We start from the raw sequence: 24,598 nt of genomic DNA on the forward strand, positions 1-24,598 counted from the left end.
AAGTGATATTGTGATCACATTTAATACAATCTAGATTAGGGAGGAAGTGATTTCTTGATTTATCACTAAATCAACTGACAGAAAATTAATTTCCAACTGTTTTGATAATAAACTTATACATTAATCAATCAGAAAAGCTGAATCCAGCTACTCTGATGTGAAGAGCTCTCTGTAGTATACAGTATCTTTGGGGTTTCAGGTGTTTCAAAACATTTAATAGACATTAGATATTAATATAGAACAATTTGACATAACTAATGAATGATGATGGAAAATAATCATCAGTTGTGGTCTTAATAAAGATACCAGCACAATACGATGATATGCGAGACTCCAGATAATCTGCACAGTCAGATTTCAATGTCGGTAACTGTAGCCTCATTTTTACAGGTAGAATTGTTTTTATTTTTCCAAATATGGATGACCAATATTCAGTTGCTTTGGGATCAATGAATGGTTATCTTATCTCAGGGTTAGGCGATATGACAACATGTACACTGTGATGCGGTGCATTTGTCCATCGTGGACAACGTTGCACATCAATGCTCAGGACGGCTTTATGGAAATTCGAGCATGAGCGATATGTCTTCAGATATTCAGCTTATTGTTGGTGTATACTGTGTGTTGGCCAATAAGAATTGACTGTAGGTAAATATATCATCATTGGAACTCTCATATCTATTAGTATCCGTATTAATAAAGTATTTGTTTCCTACATTTTTCAAGAAAATTGACCGTGCAATATATAATAAGTGTTACAAGTGGGTTTTACGCACGTCAAATACAGGTTGTCCATCTTGAGCAGGTGCCACCTTTAATGTTATACCTATGATAACCTGGTCTTTCATTTGTTACACCAGCGTACAAAGAAGAAGCACTTAAAAAAACAAAATATTTTATTCAATTTGTTCAGTAAGATTATCATACATTTTTGCATTGAAACAAGCTTCATTTTGGTACGGTGAGTCGCGTGTGTCCATTTTGACTGGGATCTTGATTGAATACGTCGAATGCTTCCATACCCGAAGAGACACTTGGTTGTTGATTTCAAGAAATGTACATTTGCCTGGAATAATCGTGTGATGAGATTAGAGCAAAGGTTGCATTTTAGAAAAGGAAGACTGCTTTAAAAAAAACAAAACATGGAGACATTCCAAACTATACAAACAAGATCCGACAGGCCTGTGCTCTGAGAAGAGGTCAGGCCTGTGTTTGAGAAGCACTTTTTGGTTGAGCTTTGAGGCAATGTTTGAGATGGCCTTGCTGGTGATGAGCCCATATGTCTGTTGATGTGGTTATGTCTGTCTGTGTGTGCGTGTGGGTGTGTGTGGGAAGCAAACGGATGTGTATAAGAAGCAATGACCTGTATGCAGAAATGTACTTGCAGCTGCTGTGTGTGTAATTGTGCTCAGAAGGAGAAGTATTTGGTGAACCACTCCTGTTTTAGCCCCTCTGTCCCCCTCTGCTCCAGATACGGCCCCCTGCAAAACACATAAGAAACGCATGCATTGAGTTTTTAAAAATGTGTAATTAATATATCATCATGCTAATGTTCTTGCTTATTTTGACAACGCACCTATTGTAGTGAGGTGCTGGCTTGCAGGTAAACAAAAAAATAAACATGGAAAGCTGCACACTCATAACCTCTGATGCATTTATTTCAAAACCTGACTTGCATTCATATTTACATTTTGGTGTTTGTATATATTATTAATAATAATAATGATGATAAACCTTATTTATACATATATACATATATATATATTTATCTATATATATATATATATATATATATATATATAAAAATATATATATATTATACAAAATTGAGAAAAGGAGCTACATATGAGAAAAAGTCAAATAAGTAAAAATAATCAATAAAATAAAAGTTAAGAGTGCCTTTGTATATAAATGGATTTTAAGAAGTGTTTTAACAGATATGTAATAATATGTAAGAAACGTGTATGTGTATGGACAGTTTATGTGTAAATATGTGGATACAAACACACAATAATACTTCTCAGTCCCAAGTGTCCCAAAAAGGTTTTTTAGAAACCTCTATAGGTTTTGTTTTAATATATATATTTTGCAATTTTTCCCTCCATTCTTTGTATTGTTGATTTATTGTTCACAGTGACTTGAAAGATATCTATAATGACATAGTATAGTTTTCTTAATTTGACCTTTAATTTAAGCTATTGTGACTTGTGTCCTGAATGTGTCTGGTCTTTGCTTGTTGATTTCTTACTTATGTGGACATATTTGTGTTATGACTGTGGGTATCTTATCATGAAGAAGGCAGTAAGGGGAAATGAAAAGTTATTAGTGACCAGCTTGTTTTTAGATTTGTAACATCACAGCCAAGATATTAAAATGTTCATACCTGATTGATTGGGCCTGCAGGTGTGCATGTGGCTCCTGGCAGGAAGGCGACACGTAGCGGATTCCCGTCTGCGGTGAGGGGCAGACGGGGAGCGGGGCGGTGGGCGCCGGGGTGGGAGGGATGCAGGAAGTCCGGGATCTGGTGGAGCGAGGGATGGAGGGGGAGGAATGTTGGCTAAGGGAGAGGGAGGTGTGCTTGTGTGGAAGAGAGGAGGTGGAGTAGTGGGGGGAGTTCTGAGGTTGGGAGGTGGACTGGTGGGGGAGGGTGGAGGAGGAGTGCTGATGGACGGAGGAGGAGGAGGAAGACGATGAGGAGGAGGGGGGTATGAAGATGCTCCTGTCGTAAGTAGCGGTGCTGGGGGTGCTGGGGATGCTGGTGACACGAGGAGGAGACTCCACGCGTTTCCTCTGTTGGAGGACAAATTCACATACAAGTCGATGTTTAAAAACCAGCATGTTACCAGCAGTTGGTGTTATAATACTCAAAATGGAGTTTGTCCATTTTTCAAGTTTTGTGCATTTATTTAAATAACATAACTACAAAACGGTACGAGGAAAAAATGCAATAACGTTGTTATCTGATAAAGATATTACATGCGATATGTAAAAACAGGTTTTAAAGTCTACTCAGTTCTGCCCTTCTGTTGCTTTCAGTATACTGCTAAAATACAACAGATTGCTTGTTGAATTAAAAAGAATAAAAAGGAATTTCTTTCAAACACAGGTACCAAAAGTCTGTGTGCTTTGTTCCTCTGTGCAGAGCTCCATTGCTGTCCAAAAAACTATTAAAAACACATCAATGTTCAACATTGTTGATCTTGGTGACATGTTTCTTCTTCATGATGAAGATGGGCGCTGTCGTTTATTCTGATTCAACACACTGTAAATACTAACTAGAGCACAAAATGTATATTATTCCGCAGCTGAAAATAGTCCCCTACAAATGCATCACTTACTTCTGTCTAAGTAAGATTTTAAATAAAATGATACAGTATATGTGTGACCTGCATTTAAAGATTTGTATTAAATATAGAATATCATCAGCCTTATCCTTTAATGTGCGCTGTGCTAGATGTCTGGTTCATCAAAACAAGGTGTAGTTGTTCTAAAAATGCTTTTAGTAACTACTGTGTGGATGTAATTACTTTAAAAGGCATTTTTTCCTTTGAGGACAGGATCATTTTGATTTCATACGGCGCATACTTAGATAATTTTAGCCGTAGCTGCTCAGTGAGAGTGGCAGAGAGGGATGGACTGGAAAGTCTGAATTTCAAGTGAATTTCACTGCCCAAAATATTTTCTATCATGAGTATCAAACAATCACCTGCTGTATGCTGTAAAATGTTTGAACTTACCTTCTTCATGGACAACAGCAGCTGTGATCAGCTTGAATTCATATCAGTCACAATATCAACATAGTGACGAAGAATTGAAACCTTCATAGAAACGTCCGAAGACTCTCCTGTAACTTAATGAACCACTATGCCTTATGCCAGAACCATGGTTAAGTACACAACCTTGAATCCGGATTATTTTGAAAGAAGGTGCGTATTTAGCCATATTTTGAGCATATAAATAGTCACCAGAGAAGTAGGTTACACTGCAGGAGTGGTCTGTTGTGATCCCTTTTCTCTCTCTCAAACCTTCATCGCCATTGAAATCCAAGCTGACCACAGCATCCATTAGCTGTCAAAAAATAAATTACAAAATGTTTAACAACCATCGTTTAAGTCTGCAGGTGTGAGTTTGATATTAAAAATGTTTTGGGTGGAGTATTGTTTCAAATACTGTCATTAAACATGAAACATTAAACATGCCTACATGTACCAGCACAGATGGTCTGTGATCATTTAACCATAACTGACCCCAAAATGAATGTAGGCAAGTTATTGCACACTGAATCCTGCATTCAGTCGCAGCCTCAAATCATATTCAAAGTGTAGCTCATACACACAGCAGGATAAGGTTAAGCACTTAAGGTTACAATCCAAAGATGGTTCAAGATCATAAAACTTGGTTTTATTTTGAAGGAAACCAATTTTCATTCGTAAAAAATTAAATCACACAAGGCAAATTATGAATGTGTTATTTCTTATTATCATTAGTAATTAAAAGCAGTGTGATGGGCACACTTTACGACAGACTGCAGATCTGTCGAGTGGGAAGTGTGTCAGTGAGTAAGTTGGCTCCGGCCCAGTGAGCACTTCTGGCTGGAAGGAGGCTCGTTTTGATGATTACATTATGTCCACGAGCAGAACAGACAAACTCACCCTCATGGTTGGCGTGACGCTCCCGGGGCGGGACTTGCTGTCACGAAGCCTGAGGGTGTTGTTGTCCCCAGCAACAGGAGGGTGGAGCTGCAGCTGATGGCGCTCTTCCTGGAGGGAAGGAGGACAAGGAAGGACTGTTATTGGCCTCATTCACAGTTGTTATTGTTGTTGTTGTATTAGAGTTGTGTCTGGAGGGTGTGCTTGTTTGCTACTCTGCCTCATGCCACACAGATGGTAGACACAGCACCCTGGCAGAGAACACTTGAAAAACTGTTCTCCTACGCATATATGACCACTGATGATTAATGGAGATACGGTTCCACTCTGATTTGTTTTTGAGTGGTTAAAATGCCCCAGTTTTACATCAACTCTTGGTCACTACACTGTTAATTGGCTCCAAGAGTTTCTGAAATTCACCTGTCATCTTGCATCAATCTTCTTAATTTGAGTTGGAGAAGTTTATATTTCCAGTTTAGCGGGGTTCAATGTCTTTATTTGATTTCAACTCAAGGTCCACCTACTCACCAGTTCTTTTTTTGCAACCAAATGTTTGTTGAGATTAAAACAAAAAGTCTACAACCAAAAGAAATTACAAAATATACACTTCAAAGTGTTGTCTTTTACTGATTTTAAAGGCTGCATTAGACATTAAATTGTAATTTTCTGAAAATACCAGACAAGATGTTCTATTATTTGCCTTTACCCACTTTATCCACATTACTGATGATTATTTATCAAAAATCTCATTGTGTAAATATTTTGTGAAAGCAGGTCAATCCTAAAATATCATCATATCTGATTTTTCTCCATATTACGCATCCCTAAATGGATGTCTATAGCACATATAATTTATATCAGACTTGGTCTACGACCCTAGTTGGTGGGAATAATTTAATTCAGGGATTTGTTGACAATTAGAACAATAAAGTAGTAGAGCAGTTCCACAGCTGAACAAGTGATTGTTAGAGTCTGCAAAGTGTGTGTGTGTGTGTGTGTGTGTGTGTGTGTGTGTGTGTGTGTGTGTGTGTGTGTGTGTGTGTGTGTGTGTGTGTGCGTGCTCTCTCACCACTAATCGTTTAATGAGCTGGTCTCTCTCGGTCAGTCTCTCCTGAAGTCTCCCGAGCTGCAGGTCATCACATCGAGGCTCCCTCCTCTTGCACCGTTCCTCCCGCTCACGCAGTCTGCAGTTAAATCATATACACAAACACACACTCTTCTCACATACCCGTCCTTCATTTTAAACTCTGCGTACTGTATTTTATCTCCACGTGTCCGTCCTCTACTCACTCGTTCTCCAAGGCCACGATGCGAGCCTGCAAGTGCGTCTGGGCGCTGCTGTACTCAGACACCAAACTCTGCAGCTCCTTCTTGTGCTTCTTCCTGATCTCCTCCACCTCTTCTCTCCTCTTGTCCTCCTCCCGTTCCTTCTTCTTCTCCTCGTCCACCTCCTCTTCTTTTACGTCTTCCTCTTTCTTCTCCTCCCAGTGTTTCTGCGACTCCTCCAGTTTCTCCATCTCCACCCTCAGTTTCTCCACTTCCTCCTTTAGACGTTGTGCTTCTTCTTCCAGCTGGGCGTCTCTCTTCTTCCGCAAGTCTACGATTTCCTCTTCTTTTTTCTCTTCAGCTTCAGGATTCTCCTGTGCCGACCTGATGAGGGGCAGAAGATACAAGAGATGGAGAGAAATAATGGAAGTGGCACGTTCAATACAATAAAACAATTATGATAAAATGGCTGAATCATCACTTATGGAATAGGACTACCGCTGCTAATTTGGCCCACTTTTTACTTTACTATATAGTATATCATTTCTGTGCAACATCTACTAGTTTTCATATTGACCAGTTATTAATAACAACATATATTTCCTGCAGTGAACCTGAAAACTCATTATAACCAAGTTATATACGACCTTTTAGATACATTTAACAGATAAATATCCAATTTCTTCAGTGGGAAATGATCCTAAATCTTTTGTCAATAAATTAGCATGGAGTAAGGGATAACAATAAAATACCGTTCTTTCTTGCAGAGAGATACATGACAAGATCGATTCAACCCTTGTGTCTGTAATATTAAGGTACTGTTAGCTTAACTTGTCATAAAGACTGTCAGCTGTTGGAAACAGCTAGCCTATTTGTGCTATCTAGGTTATGCTCAAAGTAAAAAAACACACCTACCAGCACTTCTAAAGCTCGCTAATTAACACGCTATATTTACTGGGGCTATGTAGCTCCTGGGCCATGCCATAATAATGTGCTAAGTTGTGAGCTTTAGAGGTGTTTATAGATGTATCATGTTACCTTTGGACAGAGCCAGGCTAGCCGTTTCCCCCTATTTCCATTCTTTGTGCTAAGCTAAACTAAGCTAAGCTGAGAGTGCTATTGATCTTCTCATCTAACTGTCGGCAAAGAAGGAAAAAATGTTCTCCAAAAATGTCAAACTATTCCTTTAAGTTGTTGCTTTCAGTTCAGTATGCAACTTGGTAATTGGTCATTAGTTTTATTGACTCCAAAGATATTAGAGCTGAAAAGATTAATCAATCTATTAATTATTAGATACTTAATACTATAAGTATTTTAAATGGATTAATCATTTCAGCCATTCACCATTTTTGGCTTCTGAAATGTGAGGATTGTATGCTTTTCTTTGTCATCTATGATAGTACATCGAATATCTGTGGTTTTGGACTGCAGATTGGATGAAACAATCTATTTGAGTAAATCCCCATGGGTTTTAGGGAAACTGATGATTTTTCATTATTCTCTCTTGACATGACAGATAATAAAATAATTGTTATATAGTTGCAGTCCAGAATGATATGATTTATGTTGAATGAACTACTCCACTTCTTTCCTTACCTCTCCTTTAATTGCTTCTTTAGTGCTGCATTTTCTCTCTGCAGCTCCAGCATGGCACAGCGGCTTTCATCCAGCTGTCGCTCAAACACCTGATTCTGGTTCTGCTGCTTCAGATCCTTCACACACACAAGCAGGCATACATTACACATTGTCAATATCTGCCTTAATTATCAGATTCAGACGGTAATGTGCCGTGTGGACTTAATCCCAGAGCCATGGAGGATTTTATTCATGTAAACGATAAAGACTTTGATTATGAAATCCTTGGGATTTGTTCCTGTGTGCACGTACGCGTGTATTTGTTTGCTTGTGTGTCTGTCGAGAAGAGATTATGCAAGTAAAAGATACACAGACAAAGAGACTGGGAGATGTGTTGTGCACACTCATCCCAGTGGGTTTCCAATGGGTTCCCAGAGGTCGTCGCAGTGTGTGTGTGTGTGTGTGTGTGTGTGTGGGTGTGTGTGTGTGTCTGTTTGTTACCTGTTGCAGAGCCATCATCTGTGTGTGTGCCTGTAGTTGAGCCTGCAGGTCTTCTATCTGCTGCATGTGTCTCTGGGTCATCTGTCTGCTCCACTCTGTGTGCTGCTGGGTCAACTCTGCACGCTGCTTATCTGATATCACACACACACACACACACACACACACACACACACACACACACACACACACACACACACACACACACACACACACACACACACAGAACCAAATACCAAAAACAAAATCAATTCGGCCCACTGTAACAGGTACCCTTCCTCTGTTGCCATGGTGAAGTGTATCCATGGCAATAGCAACTTCACTGTTGAATTTATAATCTCAAAGTGTATATCGCTCTGTGTGTGTTTGTGCGTGTGTGTGTGTGCGTGTGCGTGTGCGTGTGTGTGTGGTGTGTGTGTGTGTGTGTGCTCATTTGTCCATGCAGCTGTGTTATGTGTTACACAGAATGTGTTACTGTCTGCTAATGCTCATGCCTGTTAATGTGTACATGTGTACATGTGTGTCATGTGTGTACATGGGTGTCATGTGTGTACATGGGTGTCATGTGTGTACAGGTGTGTACATGTGTGTACATGTGTGTGATACCTAGCTCCAGGTGGTGCATTGTCTGTAGTCTGTTCCTCTCGGACAGCACATCTTCTTTCGCCTGTCTCTCTAATGCCTGCAGAGCCTTGGCGTGGCTGTGCCTCTCCTCTCCTGAAGTCTGGGTTTGTGGCTCCTCCAACACATCAACACACATGTTGTCCTTTTTACAATAGTACCCAACTAAGATTAAGAATCGAGCATATTCTCACAGAAGAACATTACGATGCCTCCTCACTGCAGCGCTATCATCAAAGCTGTTCAATTATTCATCACAGAGAGAGTACATTTGATTTTAGTGTACCTGCAGCAGATCCCTCAGTTTCTTGTTTATCTCCATGGTGTCTTGGACCTCTTTCCTCAGCCTGTCAATTTCGGGGTTGCCATGGCAATCATCTTCCTGGCACTCCTTCTTTTGCTCCGCCTGCATTGGCGAGAAAATCTTGAGCGAAGGACTTTTTAAGTGTGTATGCAATAATCCTGAGATGATGAATTTGCCAGCAGGCATTGAATTAAATGTGAAATGTTGCTTTTGTTTAAGAATTTGCAGACTCAGAGAAGCTTTCTTAAAATAAACACACCTTACTGTGCACACAAAATAGGCTTATGGAACTAATTAAAAGAGTACTCCAGCAATTTAATAATGCACTTCCATTAAGTTGGGGTCAAATTGATGCAACTGAAATATCCAGACTTTTAGTCTCTAGAATGAGTCAGGCTTCAAAACACTGGATCCTAACATACTGCAGCTAAAAGACAAAGTGTTACATCCTTCCAGCCTGGTAAACACCCACATCTTTCTCCACATAGCAGGCTTTCTGTAAGCTCAGACACCCAGGTAACATCATCAGGGTTATTTTCTCAGAGCCACAGAGGTCATTGTACAACTGCTTACAGGCTGAGAAGTATTTATCATGACTAGTAAACTTATCTCAATGTGTGGTTTGACAGTTTTGATTTCGTAGAGCCGAAATGAAACGTGACACACTGAATGTCATTCTGAAGGCAACTGAAGGTGAAGAATCTGATCCACAACATGTTGTTTTAGAAATGATTAATTGATATTTACTTGTTATAGCTTCTTAAATATGAGAATGTGCTGCTTTACTTCCTCACACTGTATATCTGTTGGTTTTGGACAGTTGATCGATGAACACGAGCATTTAAAAGACATCATCTTTGGCTATGATAAATTATAATGGGTATATTTCACTATTATCTGACATTATTCATAAAGAAAATGATTAATTGAGAAAGTCAATCGATGCTGCAGTCTACAGCTAACCAACACATGTAGCTTCATCAGCCATTTAGTCCATTCAGCTTTTTTTTAGGAACATTGTTTAGTTTTGTTCTAGATCTGTGTCAGACCTCAGGTTCAGTGCCCACATATCCATCTCTCTTTTTAAGAAATTCAAATGACAACAATAAACCAAACAGCAATTTGGTCTGATTATCAAGCTATATTTAGATGCTATTAATAGAGGGAATCAGCATGCCTGAAGGTACTGTGAACAAGAATCACAGATGGTTTGTGCAGGAGACTCACCTGTGACTGCAACTCGCTCAGTTGATTCTGCTGCTCAGATATCTGGGTCTGCAGCTCCTGCTCTTTGTTCTGCCATCTTTGTTCGCTCTCAGCAACGGCGGCATTCATCTCTATCCTGAACTCCGCTCTGAGACGATCCTCACACTCTGCCCTGGAGGCATGCATCAGAACAAGAAGTGAGAATGTGAGTTAACCTACATGCAAATGTACTATTAAGTTCTTCTTGCTACACTCATTTTACAGTGTCTTGTGCTTCTAACGATTATTTTAAGTTGTAGATGTGGTAGTAACCTAATTATATCTCACTTTTCCTAATAACTTTATTTCATAAACGTCCAAACCTAGTTTTCTGTGTTATATGAAGATATTATGAATTCACTGGTTTTATTTCTGGAGCAGAAATCTTTATATCTCTCGCTAACAGGTTTTGTAAATGTGTGACCCCAACACAGAAAAGTCTTATGACTATTGTTGAATAATAAACAACACCAATGATGTCATACCTTTATAAGAGAGGAAACCGCTATGTTTAATGTCATTTTAGAGCCATTAAACACACTTTTTTTAAAAAGAGGCTGTTTTCAGTGTGTGTATACTGTAATAAAAGAGAAGATATGTAGAATCACGATATGAGACGTGACAGGACTAATTGGTATGGCTAAAGTTTATTTGGATTGTGATATTGATTACATTTTTATCGATGTACTAACACTGTTGTATACTGTACATCACCATGAATCGTTTTTTATTGCTGAGGCTAATTTCTTGTCATCTTTTGTTCTGGTAAAACACATTACCTGTCAATAAAGCTCATTTAAATTAAACTGATGTAATGTAAGAGAGGGAAGATGCTGCAGGCACAGGCACCTGAGCAATGGAGCAAGTTGAGCAAATGCATTTGTTTTGCTACACCACGTTTTGTCTTTATGAAATACTAATCATCATAATCTTCACAATCAGCTCATTATATTTAGGCAGACTATACAAATGACCATGCCACTGACAAAAAAAAGTGACAAAAACAAGTAATAAAAAAAATCACACATGTTTGGAGCACCCTTTGAGTTGGTTCAGTCGAACCCGTCGCTGATCGTTTAGAAAGGTAAGGAACATTTAGCCTAACTGTGATCATGGACTGAAAATAGAACCTAGGAAAAGATCGGCTCGGCCCGCTGACTGAAGTAGGACTGTATTGTTGCTGAAGTGCCAAACTGATTTGCGAGTCAGCGTTAGCTAACTTTGCCAGCCAGCCCACGTAACGTTAGCTTGTGAATTGGACAGGATACGGCTGTGAATATGGAACGTTTGCGAAGGAATCAAAGATTCTGCTCTTTTTGTGGCTTTTACATTTTTGCATCTTGTTGATTTTATTATTCAGGATGTTTGATGGTTTCTTGGTTTTCATAGCACCCTCATTCTAACTAATCTAGAAGAGTGCAGGTGGCTGTTTCTTGACTTAATCCAACAGGATAGGTGGTGTAGAAATGCAGGAAATTTGTTTTAAATTACAATTTTCTTTTCTTGGGGAGGATCCACAGACCCCCCAACCAATTATGTATCTTTCTGTATTTTGCTCCCCCATTTTAAAACATAACTAGACAGCCATGGCTGCAGGTTATTATGAGATACAATTTGAATGATTTGCTTCTCAACTTTGATCTTCCCCAGTGATCTCTTAACAGGATGACAGGGGGGGATTACACGCAGAGTGGAGGCTTTGTACTGTAAGCCAAAGCACTTCTGGCAGGATGATGTTTATTCTGCTACCTGATCCGGTCCTCAGTGTGCCGCTGGCTCTGGTCGAGAAGACTCCTCTCCGTGTTCAGTCGGCTCTGTTCCAGGACTTTCTCCTCCATCCGGTGTTTGTCAGCTCTCAGGGACGCTATCTCTCTCTGCTGCCTGTCCCGATGCCTCTCTGACTCCTCCTGCAGCCGAGCCATTCGACTCCGAGTCTGATGAAGATCTTCCTCCAGACGAGAGCACTGCGGTCCGCATGAGGCAGCAGCTTCAGGGGCTACCTTCTCTTTCTTGTCCTTCTGTTGGATCGCTGACTGCAGCCTACAGACCTGAGAGCGCGGGAACCTTTCATTTTCACTTCACATATTACAACAAAAACTATGAATAATTGGATGTGATATATTTTATCTGGTAAAAACACATCATTTATTTTGACCTCTGACCTCATTGGTGGCATCTTTCAGTTTTGTCCTCAGCTCTTCTCTATCCCTCTCCAGCTCGCTGCGTAGCTCCTCAGCGCTCCTCCTCTCTTCATCCAAACGTACACACACCTTCCAAAGAAATTCATCCTCATCAAAAAACATTATTAAATTCACAATTTATCTTCTTTTTAGCACTTTAACCCGATCATACTATCATCTCCTTATTACTAAGCCTAATTAATCATGTGTAACGATGAAGTGCACATTATAAGAAGGCTCAAAGGGCAGGCAATTATGTGATAAAATCTCATTATATTATATTTTTTCGTAGTAAAAAAAAAGATTCATTAAACATGCTCTTTAAGACCAGTGGTGAAGGAGTCGCGAGATGATTAACAGGAGAGTAGATGAAACAAAAAACATTAAAGCTACACAAATTGTTTTAAATTTTCAGACTTTTTTTTAATCAAAAATTACGTAACTTAATTATTGCAGCTTGATATCTTTAATTTCATATCTACAAGAAAGACCTTTATCAGGTTCACGGATTAAGTGATCTCGACTGGAGAACCCTGATTTCTGTGTACGCTTTATAAAGAGCACGTGTGCATCACATGGACTCAGAGCTGGAGAAACTGTTGCAGCTGTTTAAGACGATGAAAGTAAAAGTTATTTCTCACAGCGGTTCGTTCTTGTATCTGAAATAATTAAACCCAAAATCTGACTGAAACTAAAATAATTACGTGTATAGGAGCTGGCTGCCAAATTTACATTTCAGCTTTAAATTCTGATATCAGTGCACATTATGATATGATATATTATGTGTCCTCTTACTGCACTCAGTCCAAATGCTCTGACAAAAAAATGGAACAACCCCCTCGTGGACAGATGCTGACCTCCTGGTTGGTCTTCCTCTCCGAGCTCAGAGCTTCTTGGACGCTGTGAAGTTCGGCCGCATGCCTCCTCATCACCTCCTCTATCGCCTTCCGCACCTGCTCCTTCAACCGTTTCCTGTCCTCCTCAGCCTTCTCCACCAATCTTTTCTTCTCGTCTTCCAGCTTCTGCTGCACATTGGCTCTCTCCGCCTCGACCTGTTCAATGTTCTTGTCCAACTGCGAGCGAACGCGAACCCTCTCGACATCCAGCTCCTTCTTCTGCCGGTCGACCTCTTCCTCCTTCTCTCTCCTCAGGCGTTCTTTGATCCCTTCCACCTCTTCCCTCTCCTCCTCTCTCTCTCTGCGCAGTCTGTTTCTGTCCTTCTCAAACTTATTCTTTTCTTGTTCTCTTTCCTTCAGTAAGGTTTCTCTCTCTTTTTCTATCTCCTTCTGCAGTTTGTCCCTCTCATCGTCTGCATGTTTTTGGATGCGTCGCAACTCTTCTGTCTGGGCTCTCACCATCTCAGAACGCAGACTGGACAGGGCCTCAGCGTGCTATGAATACACACAACATACGCTCAATGGCCACTTTATTAGGCACAACTGTACAATCTAATTCAATGCAACAGCTTTTCATTGTGTGTGTGTTTGTGTGTTTTACCTGGCGTATCTGCCGGGCGTGGTCGCTATTTCTGCCGCAGCTCTGCAGCTCCAGCTCTCTGTTCCTGCTCTGCAGTCGGCTCACCTGGCTCCTCAGTTCCTCCACTTCAGCACACACGCACACCTCACAGCCTCCGCGGTTCAGCAGCTCCTCTGATAAACACAAACAGAGAACACACACCAACAAACACATAAGTGAACACAAGCACAGACATGCACAAGCACGTATTGATTGATTATGCATAATAGAAGCAGAATGGACTTACAGCAGACCGATATTGAATGAGGAAGTGCCTAAAACAAAAATCATTCTTGTGCAATAAATAAAATTCAGGGCGTTTTTGCTGACTAGGTATGATGACACTTTGATGAAACTGTTTGCCTTTATGGAGGATGAATAATGTGCGTTTGTTGCATTTTCTGTATATATTATAATGGCGTGAGGCGAAAACTTAATTAACGCTGAGTCAGAATAATGGAAATGCACTGAGCACAGCTGATTTTCGTCGATGTGAGCTTTCTCCAGCAGACAGGTAAGAAGACAGGTAAGAGGGCAGGCGGACACAGACTGAACGACTACCTGCTCTGCTCTGCAGCTCGTCTTCCTGCAGCAGCAGCCTCTCCTTGGCGACCGCAAGCTCCTCCTCCGCCCGCTTGGCCACGCCCTCGGCCTCGGACACACGCCTCCGATCCAGCTCCAGCTCCTCCTCCAGGTCCTGGAGGGAGTCATGAAGGTTGGCGCGAGGGCAAGTAAGAAGGGCGATACAGAGGAGTATTGTGGTTTCAACAAAGTACACAGGGGAATAGAAAAGGGGAAAAAAGAAGACGGATGAGGGAGAGAGAGATAAGGAGGAAGGAGAGAAAGAACACAAGTCAGAGAGACGGGGAGGGCGATAGGAATATATTTTGGGGATGAAATGTGGTGAGTCAGGCAGCTATCTATCCCAGCTATCAACCTTTAATGGTCTGCTGTGCGGGCTTATGTCAGCTCTGTGCCAGCTCTCATAGGGCTTCTTAATGCTCTTCCATGAGGTGGTAATGGTGGTGGTGCAGTGAATCTATCCTGCACAAACTACTCATTAGCAGATAGTTGGCAGGGGGAATAGCACTCAGGGAGGGCAGCCAGTGGTTAGACAAGCAAGACCCGTCTCTCTCTGCCTCCACCTCGCTCCCTTTCCCATCAACACAGTCATTAGCTGGGTGCATCAGAGACAGGAAGCTGCAACATTTCAATTTCCTTTACCCCTCCATTTTCACAGCATTGTAGTTTTAGTATGAGTGGAAGGATTATGAGTGTGCGTACCTGTATTCGCTCTTGCAGTTTGACTGAATTTCTCTTGCTCTCAGCCAACCTCTCCAGGTGACTTTCCACCTCTGCCTCAGCCCTCTTCACTCTCTCTCTTAGTGCGCTGTGCATTCCCTTCTTCTCCTCTTCTTCCCTCTCCTCCCACCTCCGCCGCTCATCCCTCCACTCTGCCTCCATCTTCTTCCTCATTTCCTCTTGCTCCTCGTTTAGATCATTCATCTTTTGCTCCCATTGCGTCTTCTCGTCTTTCACTGCTCGCCTCTTCTCCTCCTCTGCTCGATCCCTCTCCTCTCTCAGCGTCTTTACCTCCTCTAAGAGTGCTTTTGCTTTTTTTGAGTCCTCTCGCTCCTCTGTTTGTCTCTCCTCCTTCTTTTTCTTATTCTCCTCATCTTCACTTTGTCTCTGCTCCTCTTTCCGCTGTCTCTCCTCGTCGGTTGCTTTCAGTAGCGCCTCACATTTGGCATCCATCTCTTGGATCTGCTCCCCGGCCTTCTCCAGTTCTTTGCTCAACCGCAGGCTCTCCTCCTGGGCTTCGCAGATCTGGACCTTGGCCTCCTGGAGCTCTTCCTCTGCAGCCTGGAGCCTCTCCTCAAATCTTTTTCTCAACTCTGCCTCAGTTTCACGCTCCCTTTCCCCCATATGTATCCGGAAGCACTCAAAGTCTGCCTGCACCTGGAGGCACAAAGGATAACGTGTTACACACTGCACTTACATTTAAAGTCACTGCCCAAAGAGTGTGCATCCTTAGTAGTGGGTAAGACAGCCTTTTCTCTAAGAACTGCCCAAATTACTCAAGGCATTGATTTAAAGAAATTATATTTGCACTCCCAACAACACTCAGACCACTGAAGTAAGAATGTAGCCATAAATGGTAATTAGCTACAGTGTTGACATTCAAACAATACTCATGTGACAAAACATCATTACCTGCCTGCACGGTACCGATTCTAAACCTCTATTCAGATTGTCACATAACCAGGATTCTTTATATTATTATAATACATATTTAGATTATAGGGGAAGTTATAGGAAACAAATATTATAGAGTCTATTACTTTCTTTATCTGGATGACTGAGTGTTTTACTGTTATCATGGTCACACAGAATAAAGATATGTGATGGGTGCCTGCAGTTATATGATGTTCAGTGGTGGGTTAAATGTAATTGTGTTTGATGTTTGTTGATGTATGAGTTTAACAGATCTGCTACTATTAAGAACCACTATTTTCTGTGGATACAGCATAAGACTTCAACACAAGTTAATGCGTATTGCATTGTCATAATATTTGCATCAGTAGCACTTTGGCACTCGCTCGCTCCAACGCTGCTAATATATTCCTCCTACTATCAATGTATGCATCTTGTTGTAGCCCCTTTTTGCAGACTGCACTGCACTAGGATTGTGCTTATACATCTGGTTACCAAATTCACAAAAACAGAGCCCCATAGGGTGCAGGTAATAAATATCTTTTATCTTTAGGAATGTATTTGCTGGTAGGTAACATGTTTCTGAATTGGCAGCAAAAACAGGAAACAAAAGGAAAGACGACTACACATTATAAAATAAAGGTTTATGGTCGGATTACATTTTTCATCCCTTTAATTGTTAAGAAGCATGCTGTTTCCAAGAGCTCATAAGAAAGTCATGTGGGTATTTATGATTCATGTAGATGTTTTATTGTGGTGCACAGCATGTAAATTAGGCATGAAGTCTATTGCTGGGTAAAGTCACAGGCTATCTGAACTAGGTTAACTGTTGTAGGTCACATGAGGGGTGGGTTTGATTTGCTGCTCCTGCTGGGAATTTACACATTCAATTACAGCAATACAACGTGCCCTTGAATGAGGTCTGTTCATCTCATGATCAGGAGGGTAAGAGTGCACACACACACACACACACACACACACACACACACACACACACACACACCTGGGCTCCAACTCTCTGCTGCTCATCCAGGGAGTCCTGCAGTTCGAGGAGCCGTGTCCTCAGCAGCGACCCCTCCCCTTCATGACACGTCTCCATCAGGATGCGGCGCAGCTCATCGTGGTGGGCGTGGCTCAAGGCCAGCAGGGCCGCCTCCTGCTCCTCATTCTTCATGTTCAGAGAATAAATCACCTGAAGAAGGTGAACAACACACGGTGGGAAGATTTAACGATTTTTACACATTTCTGCCCTAAATGTATGTTTCGAACTGTCATCGTCTCTTTTAGGGATAGGTCATGCAGCCAAACATGAGCAGATCACCACCACTCCTCTTAACTGACACGTGATTATGTTCGTATCTCATACTAATGTGCCTTCTACAGTCTACGTGCTCCAAAAATTGCAGATCACAGATTACTATGTTTATTAATTTCTCTTTTGTATTCTTGGTTAATTAGGATATGTTTTTATTAGGCCAGGGCTCTCTTCATGATCGTTATTTTCTTTGTTCTTTACAGTAGCTGAAAGGTTTTAGGGTTTTCTGTCCCTCAGGTCAAGAGATTGAGGAAGAAGTGCTTTTCTCTATTTTTAGAACTAACTGCAGAATAATTTAAAGCTGAAACAGCCAGTCATTGTTGCGTTTAAGCTGACATTAAAACATTTATTTGCAGACTGAGTAATAGATGTTTCCCCTTTGATAAGAAAATATTCAAATTGGCTTCCTTATTTGATTTGTAAGCACAAATTGAGTATAAAACAGTCTATGGACTACATTTGAGATTTTATTCACGGTTTTACTTAACGCGCCTTGAGATTGCTTTTAGCTTGGAAAGACGCTTTACAAATAAAATGTGTTATTATTATTATTATTATTATTATTATTATTATTATTATTATTATTATTATTATTATTATTATTAATGTGACTGACAGGACTTACTTGTATATATTATTGTTTGGTGATAGTTTTCAATGTTGCTTTTTTAACCTTAAACTCTTCTTTGGAAAACAATCCTCAGTATAATTTGACCTGGTTACAGTTTACATCCTCCTGGATTCAGATGATTCACTCTGTGGTGTTGTTTCCTCTATATTCATTTAACTGGAGTACATGGCAAACAGCAGGAAAACTGACACCAACACTAGTCCACAAACACAGACAATATGGAGCCAATATTTAGAGCTGGCAGCTTTATGATAACAAATATTAAACTGACTGGAGTGACATGGAAACACAGTAATCCCCCAAACACAAATAATAGAGGTTAAACAGCAACACTGACAAACAGTGTTCATCTGCTGTAACCAAAGTATCGTGAGCTAATATCCAGGCGCTGCAGCTTTATGCGGTGATTCTCCTGCCTGCGAGCATGTGTGGAGTCTCTCCCCCTCCTAATATAGTCCGTGACTAACACCTGAAATATGGCCTGTTTCTCCCCACTATTCACTTTACCCTCTACGCCATGTCTACAGTGTCATCGTCTGCGCCTACTGACTCTGATGGCTCACTTACCCACCCGCAGAGGTATGTGTGTGTGTGTGTGCATGTGCATGGGTGTATGCAGGGGACGCATAGGCTCATATTTTACCCAGACGCCTCTCTGTCTGCAGCACACAGCTGGCACAGCACTGCCGGACATTCCCTGTGTGTGTGTATGTGTGTGTGTGTGTGTGTGTGTGTGTGTGTGTGTGTGTGTCACCACCTCTCTCTTTTACACACACACACACACACACACACACACACACACACACACGGTCTCAACATTGTCAATGTCAGTTAATCTATGATTTATCTCGTATAATTTGCCGATGGATATCAATGATGGATGTGACATCTTCCCAAATCGTAATCACAAACCCGCCTCTCCCTGTCCTGCCAGTCAAACACTTGGACAGTATGTCACACTGGCTATTCAATAACGTCACTGTGCATGAACTTTGGCTGGTGAACTATGACTCATGACTCAGAGGACTGAAGGGGACACTGAAGGCAGAATCTGAGGGGAGTGTGTGTGCACGCGTGTGTGTGTGTGTGTGTGTGTGTGTATGTGCGTGAGTGCGTGTGTGTGTATGCGTGCGTGTGTGTGTGCTGTTCTTGGCTGTCCTCTTTGGCCAGTTTCTACCTATCCACTATCTGACTGGGACGAATTGTCAGCTGCTAGGCCGGTGCGAGAGGTCATCAGTTATGTTCTATGTTGTTTTTTTCTTCAGTGTAATAAGGTCTCACACTTTGATTCAGCTTTTTGAGTGTAAATTCTCAAGACACTTGGCATGGCAGCTCGGACGGAGAGTGGATACTTGCTCCTGTAAATCCTGTCTCGAGATCCCCATATTGATCCTGCCAGTCGATAATGTTATTCATGTAGCCTCACAAGCTAGTGCCCGTGCTTATTGACAATAACTTCATAGTCAGCAAAGCATGAAATTAATATTCTGTTCTACAGTGTAAAGGAGAGTCTGGACGAGGATTTTTGAAACTGGAGTGAAATGTAGAGTGAATGGTTGGTGCACAGAGGAGAGGTTAGGCAAAGAGACAAGCACGCATGCACACACTTTCTCTTACATCAGCACCCCTACACACACACACACACACGCACACACGCACACACGCACACACACACACCTCCACACATATCAAAGAGGGTACCGGGTGTGCTGGATTACAAAGCAGGGAACATTGTGACAGTGTAAGCTAGATAAGTACAGGAAATCACATAGACAGAATTAGAGCTGCCAATCAAAAGTGTTGGCATATATGTGCACACAAACACACACTTTATTATGCTACTGTTGATCTCATTGAGTGGCGTGAAGACACTACTCTCTTCTGTGTATTCATGTGAGTGTGTGCATGCCTGTTCACGCACAAGCTTATGTGAACATTCACAACAGCTGGCCTGACATGGTCAGCTCTTGCTTTCTTCCTATTGGCTTGTTCCGCCATATAAACACACTCCGACGTGCTACTGGTTTATCTTTAGCAGCACCCATTCAACCAGGGCAGACCCACACTCAGTGTCAGAGAGGGAGGGAGGTTGATGTAGAGGGAGGGGGGAAGGCAGCTGTGCAAGTCAAGCATAAGTGTGGATGGGTTAGTGGAGGAGTTAGGGACGGGCCGACGTGAGGAGGTGTGTTAAGTGCAAGTGCATGACTGTGTGTGTGAGCAGAGGTTAATAAATATATAAGGTTACCACAGCTGACCCATTTCCCGCTTCCTCTCCTCTGCACTCCACACCCCGCCCCAAAACACTCAAATAAGCTATGTGTCACATGCCCAGCATACCAAAGCTCGGAGAAAATGCTTACACCAAATATCGGATTTGATGATTCTTATATTTCATCAGCGCTCTGGGTTTCGGATTTATTTACTGCGGCCATCAAGGGCTAAAGCGGGATGGCAGGGCTTGCATAAAGTTTCAAGAGAGAGAAGCAAGTCCAGGCTTCTTTTTCATTAGGGTGGAAGGAGCAGAGGGCAGGAGAGGTAGAAGACTAGGCTGGCAAATTCCCCTAACAAGCACAGACACAAGTGCTGACCCCTCATCTGTGTCATCTTTGTTTGTGTATGTCTGAGAAGAAGCTTTCTGAACAAGACACGCAAATACAACTGCAGTAGAGCTGCAGTAATTAGTTGACAAATCGATTAGTAAATCCACAGATAGATAATCACCAACTATTTGATCATTTATAAAGTAATATTTCATGCAAAAATGGCCCCTCAAATATGAAGATTTCCTGCTTTTCTCTGTTTTATATCATGTTAAACTGAAACTCTTCAGGATTTTGACTGACAAGACAAGACAAGACATTTAAAGACATCACCTTGGACTTTGAGAAACTGGGATGGACATTTCTCACCATTTTCTGACATTTTATAGACCAAACAATTAATTGAAAAACTAAACGGCAAATTAATGATAATGATGTTAGTTGCAGCCCTAAACTGCACAATGTATTGCATTACACATATGTGCTCTTGGACACACACACACACTCACCTACAGGCTGCACAGAGGTGAAGCCATAAGGGAGGATGGGAACTGCACAGTCATCAGTAATTGTCATAGCTCAACAAGCGATGGGTCATGCCCTGCTTCTGTAAGCATTATTGTTCACCAGAGAGAGGGAGAATCCCCATATAGGAATGCTTACTGTATGAAAAGCCAGAGCAGATACAAGATGTCAAGCATCCCTGCCTGCACACTTACACACATACAGATGTGGAAGATATACAGCATATGTCGCTGCTAATTAAGAAATGATTATAATCATGTCAAAACAATGTATTGATTATTCAATGAATGCATTTTTATGACAGATATTAGGAATTTGGTGGTTCCAGCTTCTTCGATGTGGGGGTTTGCTGCTTTTATCTGTTTAATATCACTGTTAATTGATACCTTTTTTTATCTGTTGGTCAAACAAAGAGACATCATTTTGGGCTGTGGCATTTATGCAATCTTTGAGATGTGCAATTCTCTTTCTTTTATTTTTACATTTAACCGTCTAAAGTAAACTATAAGTCGATGCATGGCGAAGATAATCCATACATTAACTGATAATTACACCAGTACTAATTGCTGCCTGAAAGGTTTGGCTCTGAAATAGCAGAACATCTTCAACCTACATCTAAAGCTCTCAATGATCGCTAATGTCTAATTACTGTGTCAGTCACGAAGACATATGAACCCTGATCCAAGTTTTCCAATCATTATCCCCAGAGCTGATGATGATTTGTAACACAGTGCACACCTAGGCTATAATGGTGCTTAAGCATGTATGAGTTTATTTCCATTACTGAAATATTGTATTGTATGCCTATAGGCTAATGCTCTTATTAATTATTATTGTTGAATCAATATGGATCAATGTTATCTTTATGTAAGCATTGACGTTGACATCTGTTGGTGTCCATCTAACATATCACAGGATAAATACAGGTCGCCTTCTCAATTGGCTATGTAGCCTAATTACATTGCGATGCGATGGCAGATAGTGAGGCAGCCATCAGATCATCCAATCAGCCTGACAGTCAGTGACAGCTCGTCCGCGCGCCTCTCTCGGTGTCACCGGCAGGTCTTACCTTGGTGAGCTGAGCAATCTTCTTGCACATCTTGCTGTGCATCTGGTAGTCGTACAGCTCCTGCTCGATGTTCGGGAACTCTGCCGCAGTCCCGTTAACGGAAGAGCCCGGCCCGAGGGGCTGTGCAGCCTTACCGGCGCCTGAAGCCATAATGAACCCCCCCGAGGGAACTTCCCAGACCGGAGGATAGTCAGAAATTATCCTGCCGCCTCCTCTCAGATGAAAATTCCCACCAAAATCGTGTCAACTTTTTACTCGTGCATCTCATTCCTCTGTCGGTAGACCCCCTCCCGTGAACAGCAGCTCGAGCGATTCTCCGGAAAACATTTGGTTGTAGATCGGCGGGGCTCTCCTCGTGCGTTCCGGTTGTTGCCCCCCTCTCTCTGTCCACCCGGTGATCGCGGAGGTCACACGCTGGAAGTCCATCGGGGACGCGCTCGCGCCAACCGACCCTTCCCTGCTGTCAACAGATATTTTTATTATAAGAGGGAGCGCTCAAGGATGAAGGCATATAGTCCAACCACCTGTCTCGCGGCAGGGGCGGAGAGGGGCGTGTGTATCCTATGGAACATTACCGGAGACAGCTCGAGAGGCGCACTGCTGCAGTGCTGCCCCGCCCCTACCGGCGCTGCTGTATCAATCACCGTGAGGAGGGGAGGAGGGTCTCCGGGGTCTAGTTGTGTGATTTTACTCTATCTGTCAGATAAACAGAAACATGTGACTGCTGGTCATTTCTTATATTAAGCGGAAAGTAATGTGGAAAGTACATCTTGTATTATTAGGCTACAAGGCTACCGGTACTTCTAATACCACTTAGGTCTGGGCGATAATTCAATATGATAATTGATCGTCTTTCAATGGAATCAATGGGAGTGATTAAATCATAAATGGAAATATCGTGATACAAAGTTATTTCATCTTAATTGATAATTAAGCACATAGTAACTCAAACTTCTCAGAAAATATGATGTGAAATATTAGGAATATCTTTTGAAGATAGCGGTTTTGGTTTTGTATCACACTTTATATTACCATTCAGTTCAATGTGACTAAGGCGTATTAACGGTGTATTCATTGTAATATTGATTGATTTGTTTCCCTATAATTTCACTTGAAACTGTTATGTTCATTTTGCTTTTAAGGTTCTAATTAAATGAGAAATACTTTTCATTTGTCAAGTATTTCATTCACACAGGAGAACACAAAAATAGGTTTTACCATGTGTTTATTTCAAATAGCCTTGACTATTTATTATCATATATAGCTATATAATGATCAACGATTTTCTCTTAATGTAACACCTTTGTGAAACTGTACCCTTTATGTGTAGACTATAAGTTATTTCTCTATTCCCCCCTCTCTGAGTTTAAAGTGCAAACCACATGAACACATTCTAATATACACTCGGCACCACTGACATTGCAACATCCCTAACTCTATAAGGGTAGTCCAGAAATGTTGTAGTGCCATAAAGTTGGAGGACCTGCAAGACAAATATAAAACAAAAAGGTAAAAAAATCGATTGAGCAGAGGCCTGTTTTCACAAGCTGATTATCGCTCTTCATGACTGACCTGTAGCCTATGTGTAAAATTGATGGAGTGCCCCTTTAACTATATATTATGCCTTATAGTCGGATTAACCTGTCAGGAGGCCCCCATGGAAAAATGAGCTACTGGTTCCCTACCAACCCAATTCACCCACCACCAATGTATTGTGTGCCCTCTGACCTCCAACTGCTCATCAAGTACAGAGTACACAGCAGACAATACTCTAGAGTAGAGACCCAGTAGTCTACTTCAGTGCAAGAATAACACATGGGACAACATTTTCTGTGTCAATTAGTTTGTGGTTATTTCATTAAACACAACTTTATTTAGGATTATGGTCCACGTGAGCAACATTTAGCTGCTTGTATCCAAAAAAACGTTTTGAAAAACAACAATCTGAGGTCATGTCTACATCACACAGCAATTGGTTCTCAAGCTCTCTTTTTTCATTCTTTCATGAGTTTTTCACATATTCATGCAACACCATGAATGCCTTTGAGGGGAGAGAGACTGTGTGTGTATCCATCTTACGACCTAGTTTGATTGAAGCATACTGAGGCCTTATGACACATGTTCACAAGATTAGATAATAATGTCACGGTTCCTCCTCCGTGACACATGCCTGCCTGGTGTGAGTGTTGTTATTATTATTTTGCCTTTTAGTATTAGTGACTTGTGCTTGGGGTACTTTGGTTTTGTTTGTTTCCCCTTTGCCCTCTTGTCCTCTCTTCTTCTCACTACTCACCTGGACAGAATCATTAATTGGCCTGCCTGCCTGCCTGCCTGCCTGCCTGCCTGCCTGCCTGCCTGCCCGCCTGCCTGCCCGCCTGCCTGCCCGCCTGCCTGCCCGCCTGCCTGCCCGCCTGCCTGCCCGCCTGCCTGCCTTCTTCCACTATAACGCCT

General features: G+C 41.6%; 1 protein-coding gene across 4 annotated transcripts; it reads right to left on the minus strand.

Annotated features, from left to right (window-relative positions):
- Positions 1 to 873: 873 nt before the first annotated feature.
- On the minus strand, positions 874 to 22,706 carry fam184b (family with sequence similarity 184 member B). 4 transcript variants are annotated; one of them, XM_029430068.1, is made up of 18 exons: positions 22,148 to 22,704; positions 17,071 to 17,259; positions 15,138 to 15,812; positions 14,415 to 14,550; positions 13,836 to 13,987; positions 13,196 to 13,729; positions 12,321 to 12,428; positions 11,908 to 12,206; positions 10,141 to 10,291; positions 8,896 to 9,015; positions 8,595 to 8,727; positions 7,992 to 8,122; positions 7,512 to 7,627; positions 5,940 to 6,299; positions 5,719 to 5,833; positions 4,653 to 4,760; positions 2,384 to 2,790; positions 874 to 1,481 (listed from the first exon to the last, which is right to left on the minus strand). In XM_029430068.1, the coding sequence occupies exons 1-18, from the start codon at positions 22,295 to 22,297 to the stop codon at positions 1,409 to 1,411; spliced, it is 3,957 nt and encodes a 1,318-aa protein (XP_029285928.1). In that variant the 5' UTR covers positions 22,298 to 22,704; the 3' UTR covers positions 874 to 1,408. The 4 variants fall into 4 exon arrangements, with proteins under 4 accessions (XP_029285928.1, XP_029285920.1, XP_029285944.1 ...); XM_029430060.1 differs by having other exon boundaries at positions 5,719 to 5,845; XM_029430084.1 differs by having other exon boundaries at positions 5,719 to 5,845; positions 22,039 to 22,148.
- Between the last annotated feature and the right edge of the window lie 1,892 nt (positions 22,707 to 24,598).

The sequence above is a fragment of the Cottoperca gobio genome, chromosome 1 (assembly GCF_900634415.1).
Source record: "Cottoperca gobio chromosome 1, fCotGob3.1, whole genome shotgun sequence".
In the NCBI taxonomy this organism is placed as follows: domain Eukaryota; kingdom Metazoa; phylum Chordata; class Actinopteri; order Perciformes; family Bovichtidae; genus Cottoperca; species Cottoperca gobio.

Bases quoted from the DNA above. Each gene is read 5' to 3' on its own strand.
- fam184b (XM_029430060.1), bottom strand. From the start codon at position 22,297: ATGGCTTCAGGCGCCGGTAAGGCTGCACAGCCCCTCGGGCCGGGCTCT. The intron at 12,429-13,195 runs GTCAGCATCTGT...TTTCTTTGGAAG, and splicing joins AGAGGAAGACCAACCAGGAG to GTGTGTGTACGTTTGGATGA. The intron at 4,761-5,718 runs GTGAGAGAGCAC...CCTTCCCTCCAG, and splicing joins AGCTCATTAAACGATTAGTG to GAAGAGCGCCATCAGCTGCA.